The following is a 27,859-nucleotide window of genomic DNA, read 5'->3' on the forward strand; positions in this document are numbered from 1 at the left end:
TACACCAGACATCCTTACCTGTGTGTGTCAAGAACTTCACTATCGTTTGGATGTGTGTAGGACAACAAATGGAGTCCACATCGAACTGTACTGAATAGGTATGAAACTAGGAGAGTTTTCCTTTTATTTGGTGCATATTTCACATTTCTATCGTCTTTTGTTGCTTTCCTGTGACCGGTCAAAAGTGCACCATGACTTTACAGACACACTATATGTAGATCATTGAAGCACAACAGAGAGCCAAGAAATAAACCCACACCTTTATGGTAATTTATATTTGACAAAGGAGACAAGCACATACAATAGAGTAAAGACAATTTTTTCAATAAACGGTGTTGGGAAAATTGAACAGACACATGCAAAAATATGAAAGTAGACTATCTTCTTTCACCATTACAAGAATAAACCCAAAATAGATAAAATACCTAAAGGCACAAAACCATTAAAATCCTAGAAGAAAACAGGCATGAAGATCTCAAGTCATCTCTCATAGCACTATTTTTGCCTATATATCTCCTCAGGCAAGGGAAATAAATTTAAAAATAGGTCTACATCAAACTGAAAATTTGCACAAAGTACCAACTAAATGAAAAGCAACCCATTGCATGAAAGAATATATTCACCAATGATACATCTGGTAAGGGGTTAATTTCCAAGATACATAAAGAACTTTTATGCACGCAACACCAGGAAATAATCCAATTTAAAAATGGGCAAAGGATCTGAATAAACACTTTTCCAAAGAGGATATATGAATGGCCAATAGACGTATAAAGATATGAAAAGATCCTCAGTGTCACTAATCATCAGAGAGATGCAAATTAAAGCCACAATAAGATATCACCTCACACCAGTCAAAATGGCTATCATCAATAAATCCACAAACAAGTGCTGGTGAATATGTGGAGAAAAAGGGAATCCCTGTGCACTGTTGGGCTAAATGCAGACTCACGCAGCCACTGTAGAAAACCGGGTGAAGTTTTCTCAAAGAATTAAAGATGATCTTCATTTTCACCCAGTAATTTTACTTCTGGAAATATTAATATATCCTAATAATCCCGTAGCACTGATTGGAAAGAATACATGCACCACTATGTTTATTGCAGTGTTATTTATAATAGCCAAGATCTGGAAACAGGTCAAGTGCCTGCCCATCTGTAGATATGTGGGTATTTGCACAATTGAATACTACTTGACTAAAAAAAAAGAAAAAGAAAAGAAAAAAAAGAAAGTCTTATCTTTTGGGACAGCAAGAATGGACCTGGAAATTATGCTAAGTTAAATAAGCCAGTCAGGAAAGATAAATACCATATGATCTCACTTATATGTAAAATCTAATAACAAAATACTTAAAATGGAAACAGAAGTATAGATACATAGACTGACAACGATCTGAGGAGAGGGTGGTTGGGGGGCTGGAAGAAAACCCGTGAGGGCTTTAACTAAACGTACACACACAGACACACACACACAGACACATATGCCACACGGACAATAGTACTGTGATGGCCAGAGGAAAGGGGGACTGGGGTTGATGGAGGGAGGCAAAGAGGGGGATAAATGAGGACGTAAGAAGGTTTAACTTTGGGTGATGAGTGTAGTTGCAGTGTGCAGATGATGTTTTATTTACTTGTACACTGAAATCTATGGTTCTATTAACCTGTGTCACTCCAATAAATTCAATTTTTCAAATTTCAGTCTCATTCAGTAAGGTTAATTTTTTCTATTATAATTGCTATAAAATATTTTATTATTATTTTCAGGTTTATAACACAGTAATTAGACATTTATTTATCTGATAAAGTGATCACCCCAACAAATCTAGTACCCATCTGGCAGCATATATAGTTGTTACAATATTATTGGCTATATTCTTTTCTATCCTATACTTTACATTAGTGTGACTGTTTTTATAACTGCCAATTTATAATTATCAATCCTTTTCACCCATCCCTCCACACACACTCTCATTTGGCAGCCTTTAGTTTGTTCTCTATATCTATGAGTTTGTTTGTTTTATTTTTTTAGATTAATTCATGAATAAGTGAAATCATTTGGTATTTGTCTTTCTCTGACTTATTTCACTTAGCATAATACCCTGTAGGTCCATCCATGTTATTGCAAATGGCAAGATTTGTTCTTTTTTATATGGCTGAGTAATATTTCATTTTCTGTGTGTGTTGTGCAAGTCTCTGTAGTAAATCTTCTGTATCCACTTGTCTATCGGTGGACACTTGATTGCTTCCATGTGTTGGCTATTGTAAATAATGTAGCAATGAACATAGAGGTGCATATGTCTTTTCTGATGTTTCGGATATCTTCAAATAAATACCCAGAAGTACAATTGTTTGGTCGTATATTATTTCTATTTTTAATTATTTGAGAAACCTCTATATTGTTTTCCATAGTGTTTGCACCAATTTACAGTCCCATCAAGAGTGCATTGGGGTTTCCTTTTCTCCAAATCCTTACCGACACTTGTTGATTTATTGACAATAGTCATTTTAAAAGGTGTGATGAGGTGGTACCTCTTTGTGGTTTTCAATTGCATTTCTTTGATAATTAGTGACCTTGAACACTTTTTATATGTGTTGGTTATCTGTGTGTCCTCTTCGGAGAAATGTGTGTTTAGGTCCTCTGCGCATTTTTTGATCAGCACCAGAGTTTTGACCTCCTCCGTTTTTGACCTGGGCCGGTTTACCCCTCCTTAGGCAACCTGGTGGTCCTCCGCTCCCGGGAGGTCACCATATTGATACCAAACTTAGTGTGGACACCCGATTGGCATCGCGCACTACAGCCCAGAACTCCTGGGCTCAAGCAATCCGATCCTCCCGCCTCAGCCTGCCTAGTAGCTGGGACTACAGGCACGCCACCACGCCCGGCTCATTTTTCAATTGTATTGTTTTCTGTTGTTGTTGAGCTGTATAAATTCTGTATATACTTTAGAAATTAACCCCTTATTGAATATACTCTTGCAAATACTATCTCCCATTTAGTAGGTTACCTTTTCATTTTTTTTGATTAATTTTAATGGAGTGACATTGATAAATCAGAGTACATATGTTCAGAAAAAACAGCTCTAGGTTATTTTGCCATTTGCTTATGCTGCATTCCCATCATCCAAAGTCCAATTGTCTTTCATCACCTTCTAACAGGTTTTCTTTGTGCCCACCCCCCCTCCCTCCCCTCCCCCCACCCCGTAACTCCTACACTCTTGTCCATGTCTGAGTCTCATTTTTATGTCCCACCTACGTATGGAATCATATAGTTCTTAGTTTTTTCTGATTTACGTATTTCGCTCAGTATAATGTTATCAAGATTTATCCATGTTCTTGTAAATGATCCGATATCATTTCTTATGGCTGAGTAGTATTCCTGGTATATATGTACCAAAGCTTTTTAATCCACTCATCCTCGGACCAACACTTGGGCTGTTTCCAGATATTTGCTATTATGAACAATGCTGCCATAAACATGGGGGTGCATTTCTTCTTTTCATACAGTGCTATAGTGTTCTTGGGGTATATTCCTAACAGTGGGATAGCTGGGTTAAAATGCAGTTCGATTTTTAATTTTTTGAGGAATCTCCATACTGTTTTCCACAGTGGCTGCAACAATCTGCATTCCCACCAGCAGTGCAGGAGGGTTCCCTTTTCTCCACATCCTCACCAGCACTTATTCTGTGTTGTTTTGTTGATGAGCGCCATTCTGACTGGTGTGAAGTGATATCTCATTGTGGTTTTAATTTGCATTTCTCTAATGATTAGTGATGTTGAGCATTTTTTCATATGCCTGTTGGCCATCTGTATCTCCAAAGAAGTGTCTATTCATTTCTTTTTCCCATTTTTTGATTGGATTGTTTGTCTTCCTGGTGTTGAGATTTACAAGTTCTTTATAAAATTTGGTTATTAACCCCTTACCAGACGCGTTGTCAAATATATTTTCCCATTGTGTAGTTTGTCTTTTTATTCTGTTCTTATTGCCTTTAGCTGTGCAGAAGCTTTTTAGTTTGATATAGTCCCATTTGTTTATCCTGTCTTTTATTTCACTTGCCTGTGGAGACAATTCGGCAAATATATTGCTGCGAGAAATGTCAGAGAGCTTACTGCCTATGTTTTCTTCCAAGATGCTTATGGTTTCACGACTTACATTTAAGTCTTTTATCCATTTTGAGTTGATTTTTGTGAATGGTGTAAGTTGGTGGTCTAGTTTCCTTTTTTTGCAGAGAGCTTTCCAATTTTCCCAACACCATTTGTTGAAGAGGCTGTCCTTACTCCAATGTATGCTCTTACCTCCTTTGTCAAATATCATTTGTCCATAAAGGTGTGGGTTTATTTCTGGGTTCTCAGTTCTGTTCCATTGATCTATATGCCTGTTCTTATGCCAGTACCAGGCTGTTTTGAGTACAATGGCCTTATAATATAACTTGAAATCTGGAAGTGTGATACCTCCCACTTTATTCTTCCTTTTCAAAATTGCTGAGGCTATTCGTGTTCTCTTTTGGTTCCATATAAATTTTTGGATATGTGTTCTATATCTTTGAAGTAAGTCATTGGTATTTTAATTGGTATTGCATTGAATTTATAAATTGCTTTGGGTAATAGAGACATTTTAATGATGTTTATTCTTTCTAACCATGAGCACGGTATATGCTTCCACTTGTTTGTATCTTCCCTGATTTCTTTTATCAATGTTTTATAATTTTCCGAGTACTAATTTTTAATCTCCCTGGTTAAATGTATTCCTAGGTACTTTATTTTTTTGGTTGCAATGATAAAGGGGATTGATTCCTTAATTTCTCTTTGACAGTTCATTGTTAGTATATAAAAATGCCTCTGATTTCTGAGTATTAATTTTATATCCTGCCACCTTGCTGAATTCATTTATCAGGTTTAGTAGTTTTTTGACTGAGACTTTAGGATTTTCTATATATAATGTCATATCATCTGCAAATAATGATAGTTTTACTTCTTCTTTTCCAATTTGGATGCCTTTTATTTCTTTTTCTTGTCTGATTGCTGTGGCTAGGACTTCAGAACTATGTTGAATAAGAATGGTGAAAGGGGACACCCCTGCCTTGTTCTTAAGGGAATTGCTTTTAATTTTTGCCCATTGAGTATGATGTTGGCTGTGGGTTTGTCAAAGATGGCCTTTATCATGTTTAGGTGTGTTCCCTGTATTCCCTCTTTGCTGAGAGTTTTGATCATGAATGGGTGCTGGGTTTTATCAAATGCTTTTTCTGCATTTATTGAAATTATCATGTTGTTTTTCTCCTTCCTTTTGTTTATATGATGAATCACATTGATTGATTTGCATATATTGTACCAGCCTTGCCTCCCAAGAGTAAATCCCACTTGATCATGGGGTATGATTTTTTTCATATATTACTGGATCCGGTTTGCTAATATTTTGTTGAGGATTTTAGCATCTAAATTCATCAGGGATATTGGCCTATAATTTTCTTTCTTTGTGTTGTCTTTGCCTGGTTTTGGAATCAGAATTATGCTTGCCTTATTAAAGGAGCTTGGAAGTCTTCCTTCCTCTTGACTTTTTTGAAATAGCTTGAGAAGGATAGGAGTTAGTTCTTCTTTGAATAGTTGGTAGAATTCACTTGTGAAGCCATTGGGCCCAGGACTTTTCTTTTTTGGGAGTTTTTTGATAACTGTTTCAATCTCATTTGTTGTAATTAGTCTGTTTAGGTTTTCTAATTCTTCCAGATTAATTTTTGGAAGATTATATATTTTAAGGCATTTGTCCATTTCCTCTAGGTTGTCTAGTTTCTTGGCGTACAGTTCTTCATAGTATTTTCTTACAATATTTTATATTTCTGTTGTATCAGTTGTTATTTCTCCACTCTCGTTTCTAATTTTATTTATTTGAGTCCTCTTTTTTTTCTTGGTGAGTCTGGTTAAAGGTTCATTGATCTTGTTTACCTTTTCAAAGAACCAGCTCCTGGTTTCATTGATCCTATGTATTGTTTCTTTAGCCTCTATGTCAGTGGTTCTCAACCTTTCTAATGCTGTGACCCCGCAATACCTCATGTTGCGATGACCCCAAACGAAAAATAATTTTGGTGGCTACTTCATAACTGTAATTTTGCTACAGTTATGATTCGGAATGTAAATACCTGATATGCGTTATGTATTCTCATTGCTACAAATCAAACATAATTTAAACATAGTGATTAATCACAAAAACAATATTTAATTATATATTGAGAACTATTTATTACTAATGGACCTCCTTACCTAGTGTATTGGGGCTACCGTTCCGTAAATAGCTGCTTAACTAATGGATCTGTTTTTTCCAGATTAGTGGCAAGTTTTCTATATAGAACAGTGTGAACTACGTCATAGGATACACTGGAGTTTCTGCACAGCATGGTATCTTTCAGGGCTCTTTCACACTATAAAGCAGCGGTTTCTGCGGTGGAATCCACATCTCATTTACTTCAATGGAAGACCCGTGGATTCCGCAGAAGAGAGATCTCTGGTACGGTAGAAATGCAGTTCCGACACATTTCTTCCCCTCCTATTCAAGTCAATGGGAGGCCGCAGCAGATTCCGCTCAAATATAGAGCATGTTGCTTAATTTTTTCCACGCTAGAACTTTTCCTAGAGCAGAAAAATTCCAAAGGTGGAATACGCCACCCCCAATAGACTTTTATAGGAGGCAGATCTTTTACACTGCAGAATCCGCACAGCAGATTCCTCAGTGTGAGGCCTCTTTCAGTCTCTTGGGGGGTGGGGTGGATTTTCCGATGGCCTTAGGCGACCCCTGTGTTTTGGTCTTTCGACCCCCGCCGGGGTCACTACCCACAGGTTGAGAACCGCTGCTCTATTTCATTTATTTCTGCTCTGATCTTTATTATTTCCTTCCTTCTTCTAGCTCTGGGCTTTACTTGCTATTATTTTTCTAGTTCTTTTAGATGTAGGGTCAAGTTGTTTATTTGAGCTCTTTCTAGCTTGCTGAGGTATGCCTGTAATGCTATGAACTTCCCTCTCAAGACTGGTTTTGCTGTGTCCCATAAATTTTGAGTTGATGTATGCTCATTATCGTTCGTTTCTAGGAATTTTTAAATTTTTTCTTTGATCTCATTGTTTACCCATTTGTTATTTAATAACATGCTATTTACTTTCCAAGTGTTTGAGTATTTTTCAGTTTTTCTGTTGTGGTTGATTTCTAGTTTTATGCTATTGTGATCAGAGAAAGTGCTCGATATGATTTCAATCTTCTTAAATTTGTTGAGACCACTTTTGTGCCCTAACATGTGGTCTATTCTAGAGAGTGTGCCATGAGCACTTGAAAAGAATGTATATTCTGCTGCTTTAGGCTGAAAGGTTCTGAAGATATCTATTAAATCAAGTTGATCTAGTATGTTTTAAGTCTACTGTTTCTTTGTTAATTTTCTTTCTTGAGGATCTATCTAGTGATGTTAGTGGGGTATTAAAATCCCCTACTATTATAGTATTGCTATTGATCTTGCCCTTTAAATCCATGAAAGTCTGCTTTATATATTTAGGTGCTCCTATATTAGCTGCATAGATATTTATAATGTTTATATCTTCCTGTTGGATTACTCCCTTTATCATTATGTAGTGGCCTTCTTTATCTCTTACCTATAGTCTTTGTTTTATTTATTTATTTTATTTATTTATTTTTTTACAGAGGCAGAGATAGACAGGGACAGACAGACAGAAATGGAGAGAGATGAGAAGCATCAATCATTAGTTTTTCGTTGCGCGTTGCGACTTCTTAGTTGTTCATTGATTGCTTTCTCACATGTGCCTTGACTGTGGGCCTTCAGCAGACTAAGTAACCTCTTGCTGGAGCCAGCGACCTTGGGTCCAAGCTGGTGAGCTTTTTTCTCAAATCAGATGAGCCCGTGCTCAAGCTGGCGACCTCGGGTCTCGAACCTGGGTCCTTCCGCATCCCAGTCCGATGCTCTATCCACTGCGCAACCACCTGGTCAGGCTATAGTCTTTGTTTTAAAGTAGAATTTATCTGATATAAGTATTGCTACCCCAGCTTTTTTTTTTTTCCATTTCGTGAAATATTTTTTTCCATCCATTTATCTTCAGTCTATGTGCATCTTTTTTTTAAGGTGTGTCTCTTGTAGACACCATATATATGGGTCCTGTTTTCTTATCCATGCAGCTACCCTATGTCTTTTGATCGGATCATTTAATCCATTTACATTTAAGGTTATTATTGATATGTAAATTTTTATTGCCATTTTATTCTTTAAAATTGTATTCCTCTTTTGCTATATTCTTTTTTTCCTTTGATCTGTTTACAACAGGCCCCTTAGCATTTCTTGCAGCCTTGATTTGGTTGTAGTGAATTCCTTGAGACTTTTTTTTTGTCTGGAAAGCTTTTTATTTCCCCTTCAATTTTAAACGATAGTTTTGCTGGATAAAGTAGTCTTAGTTGTAGGCTCTTGTTCTGCATTACTTTGAATATTTCTTGCCATTCCCTTCTGGCCTCAAGTGTTTCTGTTGAGAAGTCAGATGTCATCCTTATGGGGGCTCCTTTGTAGGTGATAGTCTTTTTCTCTAGCAACTTTTAATATTTTCTCTTTATCACTTAGCTTTGGTATTTTAATTATGATGTGTCTTGGTGTTGATTTCTTTGGGTTTCTCTTTAATGGAGTTCTCTGTGCTTCCTGAACATGTGAGATGTTTTCCTGCCTTAATTGAGGGAAGTTTTCTGCTATGATATGCTTGAACAAAGTCTCTATCCCTTGTTCTTTCTCTTCTTCTTCAGGAACCCCTATGATGCAGATGTTATTTCTCTTCATGTTGACACAGCTCTCTTAGAGTTTCCTCAGACTTTTTGAGTCTTTTCTTTTTTCTGCTCTCCTTCTGTGCCTTTATTTATCATGTCCTCTAACTCGCTGATTCAATTCTCAGCTTCTTCCATCCTGCTTTTATTTCCTTCCATTTTGTTCTTCATTTCTGGTATTGTATTTGTCATTTCTGACTGATTCTTTTTTATTATTTCAATGTTCGTTTTTATATCTGCTATCTCTTTATTTAGGTGTTCGTAATGACCATCTATTGTTGTTCTAATATCTTTGAGCATCCTAATAATTGTTATTTTAAACTCTGCATCTGGTAATTTGGTTTTATCTGTTTCATTCAGATCCTTTTCTTGGGATTTCTCTTGACTCATTTGTGTTGCATTACTCTGCCTTCTCATCTTCTCCATGTAAAAGAAGGTCTTGGTCACTGGAGTCCACTGGGTGTGGCCTCTGTGTTCCCTAGGTATGGTCTGTCTGCAGGCCCGCCACCCCCTCTGCTGTTGCTCTGTAGGGCGTTTGGGTATGGGCGTTGCCGGTGCCTGCCCACTGGGGCTGTTGCTGTGGTTTCCGACTTTCCTTCACAGGGTGACTGTGATCATGTGCTCAGGTGTACAAGCCCTGGTGGCCTTGGCCTTCGCCCCACCCCCATGGGTGGCATTATACTCGGCCCTGAGGTCAGTGGCAGCACCTTTGCTCAGCTGCGGGTCTCCGCCTGTTTCTGGGCTTCCGCCTTGCCCTTGGAGGAGGAGCCCGCTTGTGGGAGGACTGCAAGCCTTGGCTCCACAGGCCGGGCGGGACTGCGTGCTCATGCTCAGTAGTGGGACTCTGCCTGTTCTGGGCTTTTGGCTCCCCCTGCCCACCGCAGGAGGAGCCAGCTCCCAAGTCAGGCCACAAGGCTCGGTTCCGCGGATGGGGCAAGGCTGTGCTCCTGCACCCTTGCGCAAGGGCTGGTCTCCACCCCTTCCGGATTTTCCGCCCTTCTCCTGCAGGCTGGATTACAGGCAGCCTGCAGCTGGGCTTGACCGCTTTTGCACGCCTCCTCCTCCCCAGCCGGGCAAGACTGAGCTCACACCTGGGCCCAGTGGTGTCCACCCAACTTCCACCCTTGCTGACAGAACCGCGCTTCCTTGTCCCACCACCGCCTGCCCTCCGGCGAGCCCTTAGCCGTGTGGGTGTGGGCGCTGCAGCTCAGACCCTAAGACTCACTACTGTAGCTCGGAAAGTTCCCTCCTTCTAAGCGACTCTGCTTTGAGTGCCGCAGGAGAGCTAGTTTGGCTGGTGTCCTGCTTCCCTTTGCTGGTATTGCTGTTTCCAGGGGAGATATTCACTTCAGATTTGGGGAGTAACTCGTCCCAGGGGTTAGGGTGGTTGTTTCCCAAAATGTTTCTCCCTGTGCCTCCTAAATTACACTCTTCTTTTTTTTTTTTTTTTTTAATATTAATATTTTTTTATTAAATTTAATGCAGTGACATTGATAAATCAGGGTACATATGTTGAGAGAAAATATCTCTAGATTATTTTGACATTTGATTGTGCTGTATACCCCTCCTGCAAAGTCAAATTGTTTTCTGTCACCTTCTATCTGGTTTTCTTTGTGCCCCTCCCGTCCCCTAACCCCTCTCTCCTTCTTCACCCCCTCCCCCCTCCCCCAACCCCCCCGCCCCTGTTGCCATCACATTCTTGTTCATGTCTCTGAGTCTCATTTTTATGTCCCTTCTATGTATGGATTCATCTCAGTTTTTTTTCTGATTTACTTATTTCACTCCGTATAATGTTATCAAGGTCCATCCATGTTATTGTAAATGATCCGATGTCATCATTTCTTATGGCTGAGTAGTATTCCATAGTATATATGTACCAAAGTTTTTTAATCCACTCGTCCTCTGACGGACACTTGGGCTGTTTCCAGATCTTCGCTATTGTGAACAATGCTGCCACAAACATGCGGGTGCATTTCTCCTTTTCGAGCCGTTCTATGGTGTCCTTGGGGTATATTCCTAAAAGTGGGATAGCTGGGTCAAAAGGCGGTTCGATTTTCAGTTTTTTGAGGAATCTCCATACTGTTTTCCACAGTGGCTGCACCAGTCTGCATTCCCACCAGCAGTGCAGGAGGGTCCCCTTTTCTCCACATCCTCGCCAGCACTTATTCTGTGTTGTTTTGTTGATAAGTGCCATTCTGACTGGTGTAAGGTGATATCTCATTGTGGTTTTAATTTGCATTTCTGTAATGATTAGTGATGTTGAGCATTTTTTCATATGCCTATTGGCCATCTGTATGTCCTCTTTGGAGAAGTGTCTATTCATCTCTTTTGCCCATTTTTGGATTGGGTTGTTTGTCTTCCTGGTGTTGAGTTTTACAAGTTCTTTATAAATTTTGGTTATTAACCCCTTATCAGACGTATTGTCAAATATGTTCTCCCATTGTGTAGTTTGTCTTTTTATTCTGTTCTTGTTGTTTTTAGCTGTGCAAAAGCTTTTTAGTTTGATATAGTCCCATTTGTTTATCCTGTCTTTTATTTCACTTCCCCGTGGAGATAAATCAGCAAATATATTGCTCCGAGAGATGTCGGAGAGCTTACTGCCTATGTTTTCTTCTAAGATGCTTATGGTTTCACGGCCTACATTCAAGTCTTTTATCCATTTTGAGTTTATTTTTGTGAGTGGTGTAAGCTGGTGATCTAGTTTCATTTTTTTGCAGGTAGCTGTCCAATTTTCCCAACACCATTTGTTAAAGAGGCTGTCTTTACTCCATTGTATTTCCTTACCTCCTTTGTCAAATATCAGTTGTCCATAGAACTGTGGGTTTATTTCTGGGTTCTCTGTTCTATTCCATTGATCTATATGCCTGTTCTTATGGCAGTACCAGGCTGTTTTGAGTACAATGGCCTTGTAGTATAACTTGATATCAGGAAGTGTGATACCTCCCACTTTATTCTTCTTTTTTAAGATTGCTGAGGCTACTCGTGTCCTTTTTTGGTTCCATATAAATTTTTGGAATATGTGTTCTATATCTTTGAAGTATGTCATTGGTATTTTAATTGGTATTGCATTGAATTTATAAATTGCTTTGGGTAATATAGACATTTTAATGATGTTTATTCTTCCTAACCATGAGCACGGTATATGCTTCCACTTGTTAGTATCTTCCTTGATTTCTTTTATCAATGTTTTGTAATTTTCCAAGTACAAGTCTTTAGTCTCCTTGGTTAAGTTTACTCCTAGGTACTTTATTTTTTTGGTTGTAATTGTGAAGGGGATTGTTTCCTTAATTTCTCTTTCTGACTGTTCATTGTTGGTGTATAAAAATGCTTCTGATTTCTGAGTATTGATTTTATATCCTGCCACTTTGCTGAATTTATTTATCAGGTCCAGTAGTTTTTTGACTGAGACTTTAGGGTTTTCTATATACAATATCATATCATCTGCAAATAATGATAGTTTTACTTCTTCTTTTCCAACTTGAATGCCTTTTATTTCTTCTTCTTGTCTGATTGCTGTGGCTAGGACTTCCAGGACTATGTTAAATAAGAGTGGTGAAAGGGGGCACCCCTGCCTTGTTCCTGATCTTAAGGGTATTGCTTTTAATTTTTGCCCATTGAGTATGATGTTGGCTGGGGGTTTCTCATAGATGGCTTTTATCATGTTGAGGTATGTTCCCTGTATTCCCACTTTGCTGAGAGTTTTGATCATGAATGGGTGCTGGATTTTATCACATGCTTTTTCTGCATCTATTGAAATTATCATATGGTTTTTCTCCTTCTTTTTGTTTATGTGATGAATCACATTGATTGATTTATGAATATTGTACCAGCCTTGCCTCCCCAGAATAAATCCCACTTGATCATGGTGTATGATTTTTTCCATATATTGTTGGATCCGGTTTGCTAATATTTTGTTGAGGATTTTAGCATCTATATTCATCAGGGATATTGGCCTATAATTTTCTTTCTTTGTGTGGTCTTTGCCTGGTTTTGGAATCAGAATTATGCTCGCCTCATAAAAGGAGTTTGGAAGTCTTCCTTCCTCTTGAATTTTTTGAAATAGTTTGAGAAAGATAGGAGTTAGTTCTTCTTTGAATATTTGGTAGAATTCCGTTGTGAAGCCATCGGGCCCGGGACTTTTCTTTGTTGGGAGTTTTTTGATAACTGTTTCGATCTCCTTTGGTGTAATTGGTCTGTTTAAGTTTTCTGATTCTTCCAGATCGATTTTTGGAAGATTGTACGTTTCAAGGAATTTGTCCATTTCATCTAGGTTGTCTAGTTTTTTGGCATACAGTTCTTCATAGTATTTTCTTACAATATTTTGTATTTCTGTTGTGTCAGTTGTTATTTCTCCGCTCTCATTTCTAATTTTATTTATTTGCGTCCTCTCTCTCTTTTTCTTGGTGAGTCTACTTAAAGGTGCATCAATCTTGTTTACCTTTTCAAAGAACCAGCTCCTAGTTTCATTGATCCTCTGTATTGTTTCTTTAGCCTCTATGTCATTTATTTCTGCTCTGATCTTTATTATTTCCTTCCTTCTACTACATTTGGGCTTTACTTGCTGTTCTTTTTCTAATTCTTTTAGATGCAGGGTTAAGTTGTTTATTTGAGCTTTTTCTAGCTTCTGAAAGTGTGCCTCAAGTGCTATGAACTTCCCTCTCAGCACTGCTTTCGCTGTGTCCCATAAATTTTGAGTTGTTGTATGCTCATTGTTATTCGTTTCTAGGAATTTTTTTATTTCTTCTTTGATCTCATTCTTAATCCATTCATTATTTAACACCCTGCTATTTAGTTTCCATGTGTTTGAGAATTTTTGAGCTTTTCTGCTGTGATTCATTTCTAGTTTCATGCCGTTGTGATCGGAGAAAGTGCTTGATATGATTTCAGTCTTCTTAAATTTGTTGAGAGCACTTTTGTGCCCTAACATGTGGTCTATCCTAGAGAATGTACCATGAGCACTTGAAAAGAATGTATATTCTGCTGCTTTAGGGTGAAAGGTTCTGAAGATATCTATTAAATCGAGTTGATCTAGTGTTTCCAATAAGTCTGCTGTTTCTTTGTTAATTTTCTTTCTTGAGGATCTATCTAGTGATGTTAGTGGGGTATTGAAATCCCCTACTATTATAGTATTGCTGTTGATCTCGCCCTTTAAATCCATCAAAGTCTGTTTTATATATTTGGGTGCTCCTATATTAGGTGCATAGATATTTATAATAGTTATATCTTCCTGTTGAATTACTCCCTTTATCATTATGTAGTGGCCTTCTTTATCTCTTACTATATCCTTTGTTTTAAAGTCCAATTTGTCTGATATAAGTATTGCTACCCCAGCTTTTTTTTTCATTTCCGTTTGCATGAAACATTTTTTTCCATCCTTTTACCTTCAATCTGTGTGTGTCTTTTGTTCTAAGGTGTGTCTTTTGTAGACAACATATGTATGGGTCCTGTTTTCTTATCCACGCAGCTACCCTATGTCTTTTGATTGGATCATTTAATCCATTTACATTTAAGGTTATTATTGATATGTAGTTGTTTATTGCCATTTTCTTCTTTAAAGGTGTATTCCTTTTTCTTTTTTTTTTTTTTCTGTATTCTTTTCCCACTTTATCTGTTTACACCAGGCCCCTTAATATTTCCTGCAGCATTGGTTTGGTTGTAATGAATTCCTTGAGTTGTTTTTTGTCTGGGAAGCTTTTTATTTCTCCTTCAATTTTAAACGATAGCCTTGCTGGATAAAGTAGTCTTGGTTGTAGGTTCTTGTTCTGCATTACTTTGAATATTTCTTGCCATTCCCTTCTGGCCTCAAGTGTTTCTGTTGAGAAGTCGAATGTCATCCTTATGGGGGCTCCTTTGTAGGTGATAACTTTTTTTTCTCTTGCAGCTTTTAATATTTTCTCTTTATCGCTTAGCTTTGGTATTTTAATTATGATGTGTCTTGGTGTTGGTTTCTTTGGGTTTCTCTTTAATGGAGTCCTCTGTGCTTCTTGGATTTGTGAGAGTTTCTCTTGCATTAATTTAGGGAAGTTTTCAGCTATGATATGATTGAACAACTATGATGCGGATGTTATTTCTCTTCATGTTGTCACAGAGCTCTCTAAGAGTTTCCTCTGACTTTTTGAGTCTTTTTTCTCTTTTCTTCTCTGCTTTCATGCCTTCATTCCAATTGTCTTCTAACTCGCTGATTCGATCCTCTGCTCTATCTATCCTGTTTTTAATTCCTTCCATTATGGTCTTTATTTCTGATATTGTATTTGTCATCTCCAACTGATTCTTTTTTATACTTGCTATTTCTTTATTTAGGTTTTCAAACTCCCCCTCCATTGTTGTTCTAAGATCCCTAAGCATCCTTACAATCATTATTTTGAACTCCGCATCTGGAAGTTTGATTATTTCCATATCACTCAGTTCATCTCTCGAAAGTGTCTCTTGTGGTTTCATTTGGATTGCACTCCTTTGTTTTCTCATCTTCTTCTTCTTTTTTTTTTTTTATTTGTAGAGTTGATTGAGTCTAGGCTTGGTGTTGTCTGCCTCCAGTTTTCAGTTGTGTTATTTTTAGGTCTTGGTGGGTTGGTATCAGCTATTATTTGTAATCCACTTTCGGATTTGGGCAGCTTTGAAGTCTTGATTTGTTTGTTTTCTTAACAGGTGATAGTCTTGTTTACTGATCTCAGCAGGGGGCTTCCTTGAAACTGTATCCAGGAATGCTGTGGGTGTAACCTGAGACGCTGAAGGTCTCTTCCTCCAACTAATCTCACTGGGGGCAGGGTTTTTTCTCTCAGCTTCAGTAGGGGAGGTGTATCTCAGATCTCCATGGAGACCTGAGTTACTGCCCCTCCTCCCCACTTCTTGTTTTCAGCTGTGTCTTGTTGTGCTGATTGGAGCTGGATAGATGTCCGGAGATCTCTGATCCGGAAGCACTTCAGCTCTGTTTTGTGAAAGGTTTAGTCCCTCCCCCAGCTATGGCCGCCTCCAGCACGAATGAGTCAGCTTTTTTATTTTGTTTCTTGCATACCTTAGCCCCTCACAGTCTGTCCCTCTCCCTGTCTTTTCCACTTGGGAGATAAGCTGGTCTTTTCAACCCACCTTGCTCCCTGGTCGCCAGGTAAGTGGCTGTGAGCAGTAGTTTCTGCTCTTTTTCCTCTGTGAAATCCTCTCTGGGCTCTCAGCCTCACCCCCCTCCTTCCCTTCCTGTAAGCAGAGGAGATTCAGGCACTCCTTACCAGGATTATTGTGGCTTCCTCTTTGCTCCTTGGTTTTTGAGAGCTGTTCTTGCAGTTCAGTGTTGGTTTTTCATGCTGATTTTTCCTAAATTGATTTGTATTCCAGTTTGGTGTTGAGAGCTGGGTGTCTGTGCATCCGCCTACTCCACTGCCATCTTCTCTCTCAGATTACACTCTTCTTGCTACTCCAGTCCTCTCCTTTCTCCCCGTTCCCCAGAGCCCCGGGTGAGTGGTTGTGAGAAAGGTTTTCTACGCGGTCCCTTTAAGGAGACTCCTCTGCCTGAGAAATCAGTCTCTTTCTCACAAACAGTATCCTGTCTTGTTTCCAGCTAAATACTGTCCATACACCTCTTCTAGGCTCTGGGGCTGCAGGCTGGGGCTTTGTTCCTGGGCCTCAGGACCCTCCCCCCTCTGCTAAACTCACTTCCCACCACGCGAGTCTCTCCCTGCTGCCGTTCGCTCCGGGGAGCTGGGCAGCCCTCTCCGCGTTTCTGCTTTTCCTACCAGTCTCTGTGTGGCTTCTTCAGTGTTCCGTGGTTGAAGAGTCCTCTTAGTTTAGTCCAAAGTTGGTTTTTCCAGATGATAGTTCTTAAAATTAGTTTCTGATCCACTTTGGTTCTGGGAGGTGGGAGTTGGTACGTCCGCCTACCTTAGCACCATCTTGGTCTCTCACCTTTTCATTTTTATTGGTTTTCTCTCTAGTGCAAAATATTTTTAATTTTGTATATATATTTTTTTATTTTGTTGTATTTGCCCTAGGAAACATATTCAAAAAAATACTGTTAAGACCCCTGTCAGAGAGTTTATTGCCTGTTTTCATGTTGGAGTTTTATAGTTTCAAGTCTTACATTTAAGTCTTTATTTTGAGTTTATTTTTGTATATGGTGTAAGAAAGTGGCCTAATTTCAATTTTTTTTAAAATATCTGTCCAGTTTTCCAAACACCATTTTTTGAAGAGACTCTCTACTTCAGTGTATATTTTTACCTTTTTTTATCATAAACTAATTGACCCCAAAGGAATGGGTTTCTTTGTAGGCTCTTTTTTCTGTTTTATTGATGTTTGTTTTTATGCCAGTACCATCTACTTTTTTTATTGTATTTTTCCGAAGAGAGAAGTGGGGGCGGGGGTGGGTGTTAGGGAGGGAGGCAGACAGACAGACTTCCACATGTGCCCAACTGGGATCCACCCGGCAAGCCCACCAGGGGGCAATGCTCGGCCCTTCTGGGGCATTGGTCCTCTGCAACTGGAGCCATTCTAGCGCCTGAGGCGGAGGCCATGGAGCCATCCTCAGCTCCCAGGCCAACTTTATTTTATTAATTAAATTTTATTGGAGTGACACTGGTTAACATAACTGTACAGGTTACAGTTGCCCAGTTCTACAACACATGTCTGTACATTGTATTGTATTGATTGCTGTAGCCTTATAGTATGGTTTGATATCAGATAGAGTGATGCCTCCAACTTTGTTGTTCTTTTTCAAGATTTTTTTTTAGCTCTCCAAGGTCTTTTGTGATCCTATATGAATTTGAAGATTGTTCTGTTGTACTTCTGTGAAAAGTAACATTGGTATTTTGATAGGAACTACATTGAATTTGTAGATTGCTTTGGGTAGGATGGACATTTTAAAAATACTAGTTCTTTCTATCCATGAGCACAATATATGCTTCCACTTATTTGTTTTGTCTTCAGTCTTGATAAAGTTTAAATTTTATTTGATTTTTGGTCTTTATTGTTTACCACTTATCAGAAACAAAATTCTTGTTGACTATTTGCTTTTTAGGAAAGTGGGTACTAACTAAGGACTACATAATTCATAGTGCCAAAAGTGGCAGGTGGCTTGATGAAACAACTTACGAATGGGGATATAAAATTGAAGAAGATTCACATTATTCACCTCAAATGCAATCTGCACCTAAAAGATGGCGTGAAGAATTGAAACGCACTGGTGCTCCAGGCGCCTTTCACAGGTGGAAAGTTATCCTCCTTGTTAGAGCTGATAAACGAAGTGGTTCTCTTATAAGGTAAGATGAAAGCATATAAAAGCTAAAGAAATTAATGAGAAAACAGTTTTGATTTACCTGAAATTTTTTTTTATTTCTTTGCAGTTATTTAGTTAGAATGTTGAGCCATTTTGCACATTTAAGTGTATGTGTCTAAAGGAACAAAATGTATTTTCTAATATATACATATATATACATATATATATTTATATGTATATATATATATATATTTTTTTTTAATTAAGTGAACGGTAGAGAGGCAGGGAGGCAGAGGGACAGACTGCTGCATGAGCCCTGACCAGGATCCACCCAGCATGCTGCCTACAGGGCAATGCTCTGCCCATCTGGGGCCGCTGCTCTGTTGCTTGGCAACCGAGCTATTTCAGCCCCTGAAGTGAGGCCATGAGCTATCCGCAGCACCCTGGGCCACCTTGCTCAAATAATTTGCGTCATGGCTGCGGGAAGGGACTAGAGAGAGAAAGAGAAGCAGGGAGGAGAGTGGTGGAGAAGCAGATGGTCACTTCCTCTATGTGCCCTGTTAGGAAATCAAACCTGGGACTTCCACAGGCCCAGCAAACGTTCTGCCACTGAGCCAGTCAGCCAGGGCTATAGTATTTCTTTAAATTATTCTTGTGGTCTTTATTTTATTGCTTTTTTTTTGGCTGAGCCAAGCCATATTTTTTGTTTTGGTTTGTTTTTCTTTTAAAGCACTTTTAGATTTTTACAAATGAAATATTACATGATCACAAAAGCTTTTTTTTCTAAGTTTATTTAGTGCACTCATGTTTCATATTATTTCCATCATAGTTTCATTTTTTATCTTTTATATCATGTTTGTTTTTTTTTTTCTTTTTTTTTTTTTTTTTTTTTCATTTTTCTGAAGCTGGAAACAGGGAGAGACAGTCAGACAGACTCCCGCATGCGCCCGACCGGGATCCACCCGGCACGCCCACCAGGGGCGACGCTCTGTCCACCAGGGGGCAATGATCTGCCCATCCTGGGCGTCGCCATGTTGCGACCAGAGCCACTCTAGCGCCTGAGGCAGAGGCCACAGAGCCATCTCCAGCGCCCGGGCCATCTTTGCTCCAATGGAGCCTTTGGCTGCGAGAGGGGAAGAGAGAGACAGAGAGGAAAGTGCGGCGGAGGGGTGGAGAAGCAAATGGGCGCTTCTCCTGTGTGCCCTGGCCGGGAATCGAACCCGGGTCCTCCGCACGCTAGGCCGACGCTCTACCAGTGAGCCAACCGGCCAGGGCCGCATATCATGTTTAAAAGTTTTATTGGGTAAACTAATTCTAATATTGGTAGGACTTTTTGAGGTGGGGGTACAAAGGTGTTTTTTTTTTTGTCAGCTTCATTGAAGTATATTTTATAGACAGTAACGTACACATTTTAAGTTTACATTTTGATGAGTTTGGACAAATTTATACACCCAAGTTTACTTTCACTATAATACAGATTTGTAACATTTATATTATCCTACATTTTATTGTGTTCTTGTACATTTAATTCTGTTACTACAATACCAGATAGCCACCAATTTGTTTTGTCATTGTAGATTCGATTTGTTTTTTTTCGTTGTAGGTTCATATACTAGGATCATATATACTCCTTTGATTTTGATATTTATCCACCTTGTGTGAATCATTTTATATTTTGTTGATGATCAGTATACTACTCTATAGCTATATCACAATCCATTTATTTAATCACTGATGTACAAGTTTTTATTTCTCTTGGATAACTATGTAGTAACGAAATTGCTGTCTCAAATGGCAGTTGTATGTTTAACATTATACAAAAATGCCAAATTATTTTCCAAAGTAGTTGTACTATTTTACACACCTGCTAGCAATATATGAGGGTGCCAGTTGCTTTTCAGTTACCTTGGTACTATTGTTGAAAATTAGTTGACTGTGTTTATATGGTCTCTTTCTGGACTTCTTATTCTGATCCTTTGGTATCTGCGTATACCTATACCAACAACAAGTTTTAATTACTGCAGCTTTATAGCGAGTCTTCAAATCAGGTAGTATGAATCCTCTAGTTTTCTCTTTTTCAAATTTGTTTTGGTGATTCTGGATCCTTTATATTTCTTTATACATTTTAGATATAATCAGCTTGTCAATTTCTACAAAAAAACTAGCTGGGATTTTGATTGGGATTATATTGAAGGTCAAATTGAGGAAAATTGAGATCTTAACAATGTTGAGTTGTCCTATCAACAAATTGTATATCCTTCCAAGTCTCTTTTAATTTTGTTTTTAAAACTTTTATTGCCTGACCAGGCGGTGGCTTGGTGGCACAGTGGCTAGAGCATCAGACTGGGATGTGGAAGACCCAGGTTCGAGACCCCAAGGTCACCAGCTTGAGCGTGGGTTCATCTGGTTTGAGCAAAGCTCACCAGCTTGAGCCCAAGGTCGCTGGCTTGAGCAAAGGGTCACTCAGTCTGCTGTAGTCACCTGGTCAAGGCACATATGAGAAAGCAATCAATGAACAACTAAGGTGACACAATGAAGAATTGATGTTTCTTATTTCTCTTCCTTCCTGTGTGTCCCTGTCTCTCTGTTCCTGTCTCTCTGTCTCTCTTTATCCCCCCCAAAATAATTTATTTTTTAATTTGTCATTTATAGTTTTAATTATATAAATTTTACACATAGTTTGTTGAATTTAACCCTAGGTACTTAATGTTTTGGGATGCTATTATAAATGGATTGCTCTGAAAGTTTTATCTATATCTATTAAGATAATTGGCTTTTCTTTTTTATTCTGTTCATATGTTAAATTATTCTGTTAATTCTGTTAATTTTGTATTTTCCTGAGTTAGAGGTGGGGAGGCAGTTGACAGACTTCTGCATGCACCTGACCGGATCCACCTGGCATGCCCACCAGAGGGTGATGCTCTGCCCATCTGGTGCATTGCTCTTTTGCGGCCAGAGCCATTCTAGCACCTGAGGCAGAGGCCATGGAGCCATCCTCAGCGCCCGGGCCAACAGTGCTCCAATGGAGCCTGGGCTGCGGGAGGGGAAAAGGGTGGAGAAGCAGATGGGCGCTTCTCCTGTGAGCCCTGACTGGGAATCAAACCCGGGACTTCCACACACCAGGCTGATGCTCTACCACTGAGCCAACCGGCCAGGGCCAAATTATTCTATTAATTCTTAAATGTTAATCCAAACTTGTATTCCTGAGCTAAATTCTATTATAGTATATTATCATTTTTAATAAATTGCTGATCATATTTGCAAATATTTTGTTAAGAATATTTGTAACCTCACCCTGATAGATGACATCTAAGACAAAATCTAAAGTTAATATTTTGAGTTTTTTCCTCTTCATAATTGGGACTAAGACAGGCATGTGTACTATGACCACTTCTGTTTAGCATTTTACTAGAAGTATTAGCCAGTTCAGTAAGGCAAAGGAAATTAGTAAGAGCATAGAATTGGAAAGAAAATGAAATAATTGTTTTTATTCTAAAAGCCATTGTCATAAACTCTATAATTTACCAAAAAATGTTATTGTACTAATTAGTGAATTTAGCAAGATCACAGGGCAACTCACTATATAAAAATTGTTTGTATGTTCTATGACAAACAATTGGAAATTAAAATTTAAGAAGTATTATGAGTTTTGCTTTTTAGTGGTTTCATTAAATATCCAGATGCGTGTGTGTATGTGTAGTGTGTATATATGTGTGTGTTGTTAATTTGTATATTATTTTTGTTTATGTTATTTGCTTAGGTTTCTCTGAGCTTCTTGAACATGTGAGGTTTTTTGTTTTTGTCTTATTAATTATGGAAAATTCTTGGCCATTATCTTTTAAATATTTATTCTACTGAATTCCTTTTATTCTGGAGTGCCATCCCATACTGTGGACAATGTGATTCTGTTCCACAGCTTTTGCATGTTTTTTTCTGTTTTTTCTTTTCTTTTTGTCCATTTTTGTGTTTCTGTTATATAGTTTCTATTGGCCTATAATCAAATTCAGTGATTCCTTCCTTAATTACTTACAGTCTGTTGATAGCCTGTCAAAGAAATTTTTCTTTGATAAATTTTTTTCTTTCTTTTTTTTTTTTTTTTTACAGAGACAGAGTCAGAGAGAGGGATAGATAGGGACAGACAGATAGGAACAAAGAGATAAGAAGCATCAATCATCAGTTTTTCCTTGCGACACCTTAGTTGTTCATTGATTGCTTTCTCATATGTGCCTTGACAGTGGGGCTACGGCAGACTAAGTAACCCCTTGCTCGAGCTAGCGACCTTGGGTCCAAGCTGGTGAGCTTTGCTCAAACCAGATGAGCCTGCGCTCAAGCTGGCGACCTCAGGGTCTCAAACCCGGGTCCTCTGCATCCCAGTCTGACGCTCTATCCACTGCGCCACTGCCTGGTCAGGCGATAAATATTTTTTTCATCTAGTATTTCCATTATACTCTCTTCTGAATTCCTCATCTCTTCCTATAGATTGTTTACCTTTTTCCTATATCCTTTAACATGTCAGTTACAGTTATTTTACAGTTACTTTCTGATAATTGCAACATCGGGATCATCTCTCTGTGCTACTTTTATCTCTTGACAATAATTGTTTTTTTCTCATTTGCTTTTTATGTATGCTTTGTATTTATTGTATGCATAGACCTCACATGTGAAAGAGATAAATAGTATTTATATACAAAAACCTTTAATAATTATTCTGCAAGGCAGTTAGTAGGGGTGGTTGAGTTAATCTTGTGACTTGAGGTTGGTTTGGGTTTTGTTAATGAAACAGTCTCCTTCAATGCATTTCTTCATTGTATTCCAGCAGTAGGCTACAGTTCTTTTGGGTTTAATGTGGGGCCTAAGATGCTAGCAGGTTTTTAATTAGTTTTCCTGCTCCATTGTCAGCTTTCAGTAGTCCCTGTACTACTGAAAGGTCTTTAAAAGGATCCTCTTCATACTGTTTCTCTCTTGCTTATTACTCATTTCTTTGGTGGGTTAAGGGTGGCTGTAGTTTCAGCTTTGTTAGATAAGCACCAGTCTTTTTTTTTTTTTTTTGTATTTTTCTGAAGTTGGAAACGGGGAGGCAGACAGATTCTCGCATGCGCCCACCCGGCATGCCCACCAGGGGGCAATGCTCTGCCCATCTGGGGCGTCGCTCTGCAACCAGAGCCATTCTAGTGCCTGAGGCAGAGGCCACAGAGTCATCCTCAGCGCCCAGGCCAACTTTGCTCCAATGGAGCCTTGGTTGCGGAAGGAGAAGAGAGAGAGGAAGGAGAGGGGGAGGGGTGGAGAAGCAGATGGGCACTCCTCCTGTGTGCCCTGGCCGGGAATCGAACCCAGAACTCCTGCACGCCAGGCCGATGCTCTACCACTGAGCCAACCGGCCAGGGCTGTTACATAAGCACCAGTCTTAAGCATTTTTTGTGTTCTTGGTCCCTGAGGTTGGGACTGTCTTAATGTTTGTGTCTCAATCCCCCAAGGCAGCCATATTCTGCCTTCTATGTATGGGCAGGTTCTTGGGCAAGAAAGAATTTCTCTCCATTATCCAGTATTACATCTCTACTTTGTATTGATGCAGGATCCTAAGCCCCAGTGGCATTCCTAGCCCTCTTCCATGGACAGGTGGCTGTTGCCTCTATCCCACAGTGAGAAACAGTAGATCTTTTGGAGGGCTGCACAACAGGTTATACTGTCCCTCTGCAGAGGCAGATAGGTTTTACTTCCACTTGTCCAACAGAATTAGTGCACCTTCCCTGGGTTCTGAAGGTAGAAAACTTGCTTATCTTACCCAAATGGCTTTGCTTATATAAGAGAAGGACCCAGGGAAGTGGGTCCGGTTTATGTCTATTACTTGGTGGCAGCCAGTCCCAGCTGGTCCATCAGTGCTACCAAAGGGGGCTCCCTGTGTTACCTGCTCATACTCTTTTTCAAAATACTTAGTGGAGGTCTGTAGCAGAGAGGTTGCAAGTGAGAGTGGGCTATCATTGTGTCAGGTGTTCCTAAATATATTGTCATGCTACCTGCACTTGGCCTTAAATGTTTCTTAATTCTTTTACCTGCTATTATGGCAACCACTTCTCTCCTTCATCCTGGCAAAAGTGGAATAGTTTGGGTATCCAGTCTCTTCACACAGAGCTTATCACTCTGTAGAAATTCAGTTTCCTAGTTGGTTTGTTACCTCAGTTTTTTAACAGGTTCAAGAAAAATTGCAATTTTTTTTGTAGATATTTTGGCTTTTTCTTATTGTTAGCAGTATTCTCTTGGGACTTTCTAAATTCTAAGCAGAAGCAGAATTTGTGAAACTTTTGGCATGTGTGTCTGTATATCTTCTGAATCTAAATGGAAAGTGTATTTGTTAATATAGAATAGAGTTAACTTTTCAAAATCTAATTATTGGAGAAAGGTTGGCAACTAGTTCCATTTTTTTGTGGTTTAGAACGATTTCTTAAAGGTATGTTGCTTTCTGAGGTATCTACTTTCTATACTTCTTTCATTACTTCCTCAGCTTACTGAGATGACTTTTACTTAGGAAGTAAATTTAATATTCTTGAATTTTTAAAAGCCTCTTGCGTATCAAGAAATTGGTAAGTGGAAAGAACAGCTTAATTTCTTAAACATCTTCTCCGAACAACTTATAATTTAAGAAATCACTGCAATAGTTATTCTCCATGGCACTGAGATCCCCCAAAGGAATTTAAATCCTTTCAGAAAATTGCTCTCTTACTCTAAGGAAGTAATTGATTTAGATAATTTGACTGAATATACTTTTTTAAAATACTTTCTCTACTATTTATATTTTTATTTAGAGTTTTGGAGGCTGGAAAAGCAAATGTTATTTTACCAAAAAGTTCACAAAGTGGAATAACTCATGTGATTGCCAGTAATGCAAGAATCAAGGCTGAGCAAGAAAAAGATAACTTTAAGGCTCCATTTTATCCAATACAGTATCTAGAGGATTTCCTTTTAGAGGTAAGTAAAATAAATAGTAGACATTTTTAAAAATTTATTTTGTAAACTACCAATATAATGACATATAGTGAAATTATGTTCTGAATTTTGAAAACATAATGATTGAAAGTAATTAAAATGACATATAGTGGTACCTTGACACACGAGTTTAATTTGTTTCATTGCTCATGACTCAATTTGCTCGTGTGTCAAATTGAATTTACCCATTTAAATGAATGGGAATTCAATTAATCCTTTCCAGCCCCCAAAAATCAGACGAATTTTTTGTTTTTAAATAAGAAAATGTACTTTATAAGTAACAAATACATATATATGTATACACACACACATATATATATATATACATGTATTTATACACACACACACACACATAATAAGAGAGAATGTGAAGAAATAATTTGGTTTATGAAGTGTATTAACCTTCAAGGTCAGGTGAAGATGCTGGTGGAGGGGGAGGAAACATTAGTATAACAGTGGCCCTTCCCAAGCAGGAAGGTAATTAGCAATTACACAGACAGCTGGCCAGTGCCATTTCTAACAATAAAAGTGAGCAAACTCAGAAAATACAAATTTTACAAACTCATTTGCCCAACAATCCGTTTTCTTCACTGACTTTTGGCTTTTTTGCCACACTTTCCTCACTTTCACTTAGAGGCTGTTTCAACAAAACCTTTCTGTGGAAGTTTGTTTCTTCCTCCCTTTCAGAACGTTTGCCAGGCCATCTAGTGGAGGGTGGTAGGAGCTCATGATTCAAATATCCACTCATGACTTAAAGCAGAAAATCCCGCAAGTGACTGTTCCTCTGTCAAATTGCTCATGATTTAAAGTGTTCCTGTGTCAAGGTACCACTGTATTTTTAAGGCAATTACTCTCACTTATTGAAGTATTCAGGACTGCTTTTGATAATTCTGAAAAAAATCTTGCTTATTAAATTTCAAATTGTTTTATTTTCAGTTCCTGTTTTTGTTTTCAAGTGCTTTAGTGAGCTACTTCTAAGGATTTAGAAATGTTTTCCTGTCTTGTTCTTCTACCACCTTCTTCCTACTTCATGCAAATGCCACTTCTTAAGTAGTTCAAATGGGAATAACCCTTGAAAAAGCACTCTGAAATTAACCAAAGAAGACTTTTTTTTTTTTTTTTTTTTTTTGTATTTTTCTGAAGCTGGAAACGGGGAGAGACAGTCAGACAGACTCCTGCATGCGCCCGACCGGGATCCACCCGGCACGCCCACCAGGGGACGGTGCTCTGCCCATCCGGGGTGTCGCTCTGTCGTGACCAGAGCTACTCTAGCGCTTGGGGCAGAGGCCAAGGAGCCATCCCCAGTGCCCGGGCCATCTTTTGATCCAATGGAGCCTTGGCTGCGGGAGGGGAAGAGAGAGACAGAGAGGAAGGAGATGGGGAGGGGTGGAGAAGCAGATGGGCGCTTCTCCTGTGTGCCCTGGCTGGGAATCGAACCCGGGACTTCCGCACGCCAGGCCGACGCTCTACCACTGAGCCAACCGGCCAGGGCCAACCAAAGAAGACTTTTAAAGAATGGTCACTCAAGGTAGAAGAGAAACCTCAGTACATCTGAAAACTGAATCTTGATCTTCTAGAAAAAACTGATTCCTTCTTTGGTGTTTCCCATCTCAATAGATAGCATAAGATTTTATCTAATAATTTATATTGGAGACCTGGAAATTACCCTGGAAACCTTCCTTTCACTTATTCGTCAACTGTCATTACCAAGTCCTGTTGACTTTATTTCAAATACCTCTTCAATTAAATCACTTTTCTCCTTTTATACTAACATATCGACTTTATTCTCTTTACCTGTGCTCATGGAATAAACTCCTAATTAGTCTTCCTATTACTGTACTTTAATGCTCTTGCTAATTTTCTAGTTACTCTTACCTTTTCTTTCTCTAGTCCATGCTACTTTATTCAGAAGTAACAGCTAAGTTTTTTCTAAAACAATTCTGATCCTTTCACTGTTCTATGTAAAACCCTCCAATGGCTTCCAATTGCCTTAGGATAAAGTTCTAAACCTCTAATATGGCTTACAAACTCCTATAGAATTCCTGTTACTTCTACCTTTTCAACTGTATATTGCTCCATTTTTTTTTACACCTGCTCTACTAGAACAAACTGCCTTCTCCCAGTTTCTTAATAGGTTAAGCTATTTTCTACCTCGCTGTCTTCTCAAAAGCTGTATTCTCTGCCTGGCAAGGTTCTCCCTACTACTCTCTCAGTCCTTGTTCTCATTATTCAGGTTCTGGTGAAATGTTGCCTCTTCCAGGAATTCTCTCGATCACCGTAGTAAGTTAGGTTCACCTATAATATGTTCTTATAGCATGATTTTGCTATTATAATTAATTAGTTTGCTGATTACTAGGTTAATGTCTTTTTCTCCATCTAAAGCAAAAGCACCATGTCAGCAAGGATGAGATCTGTCTTTTTCATAGTTTTACCTGAATCATCTTGCATAAAGCCTGGCATAAGCATTCTCCATTTATGTTTGTTAGGTTAATAGAGAAATTTTGGAAAACTTTCAGTTTTCCAAGAGTAGATGTAATATGTTATTCTAAAATTACCTTTCCCTACTGATTAGCAGTATTGTAGATTGGAAATTTAACCTTAGTTGAAGGCACATGAAAAGAGGTATATAAGAGTTTCTGAGTTTATTCTGCAAAGAGAGTCACTGGCCACCTGGCTCCTGCCAAATGTGAAGATAGAAGATTGTAACCTAAGTTACCACTAGCAGCCGTTCTTTGACTATGAGAAGTAGCCTTAGGATGAAGCCACTCTGTAGACAGAGAAGTGTAGAGACAGAACTGGACCCCTGTTGAGATATTTGAATTGCCGGATTAAGAAACCCTAAAACCTGAGGGCTAGACCACATTGCCATTCTGCGAGGTAGTACATTTCCATGTT

General features: G+C 38.7%; 1 protein-coding gene across 2 annotated transcripts in view; it reads left to right on the forward strand.

The window, feature by feature from the left end:
• The window catches only part of SLF1 (SMC5-SMC6 complex localization factor 1), a 103,256-nt gene that overhangs the window by 13,716 nt on the left and 61,681 nt on the right, over window positions 1–27,859 (forward strand). For both annotated transcript variants that reach the window (XM_066273822.1, XM_066273823.1), the window contains exons 4-5: window positions 17,786–18,026; window positions 24,784–24,946. In XM_066273822.1, the coding sequence (XP_066129919.1) occupies window positions 17,786–18,026; window positions 24,784–24,946 (404 nt within the window). The remainder of the gene's footprint in view (window positions 1–17,785; window positions 18,027–24,783; window positions 24,947–27,859) is intronic.

Source organism: Saccopteryx bilineata, chromosome 4 (assembly GCF_036850765.1).
Source record: "Saccopteryx bilineata isolate mSacBil1 chromosome 4, mSacBil1_pri_phased_curated, whole genome shotgun sequence".
NCBI lineage: Eukaryota > Metazoa > Chordata > Mammalia > Chiroptera > Emballonuridae > Saccopteryx > Saccopteryx bilineata.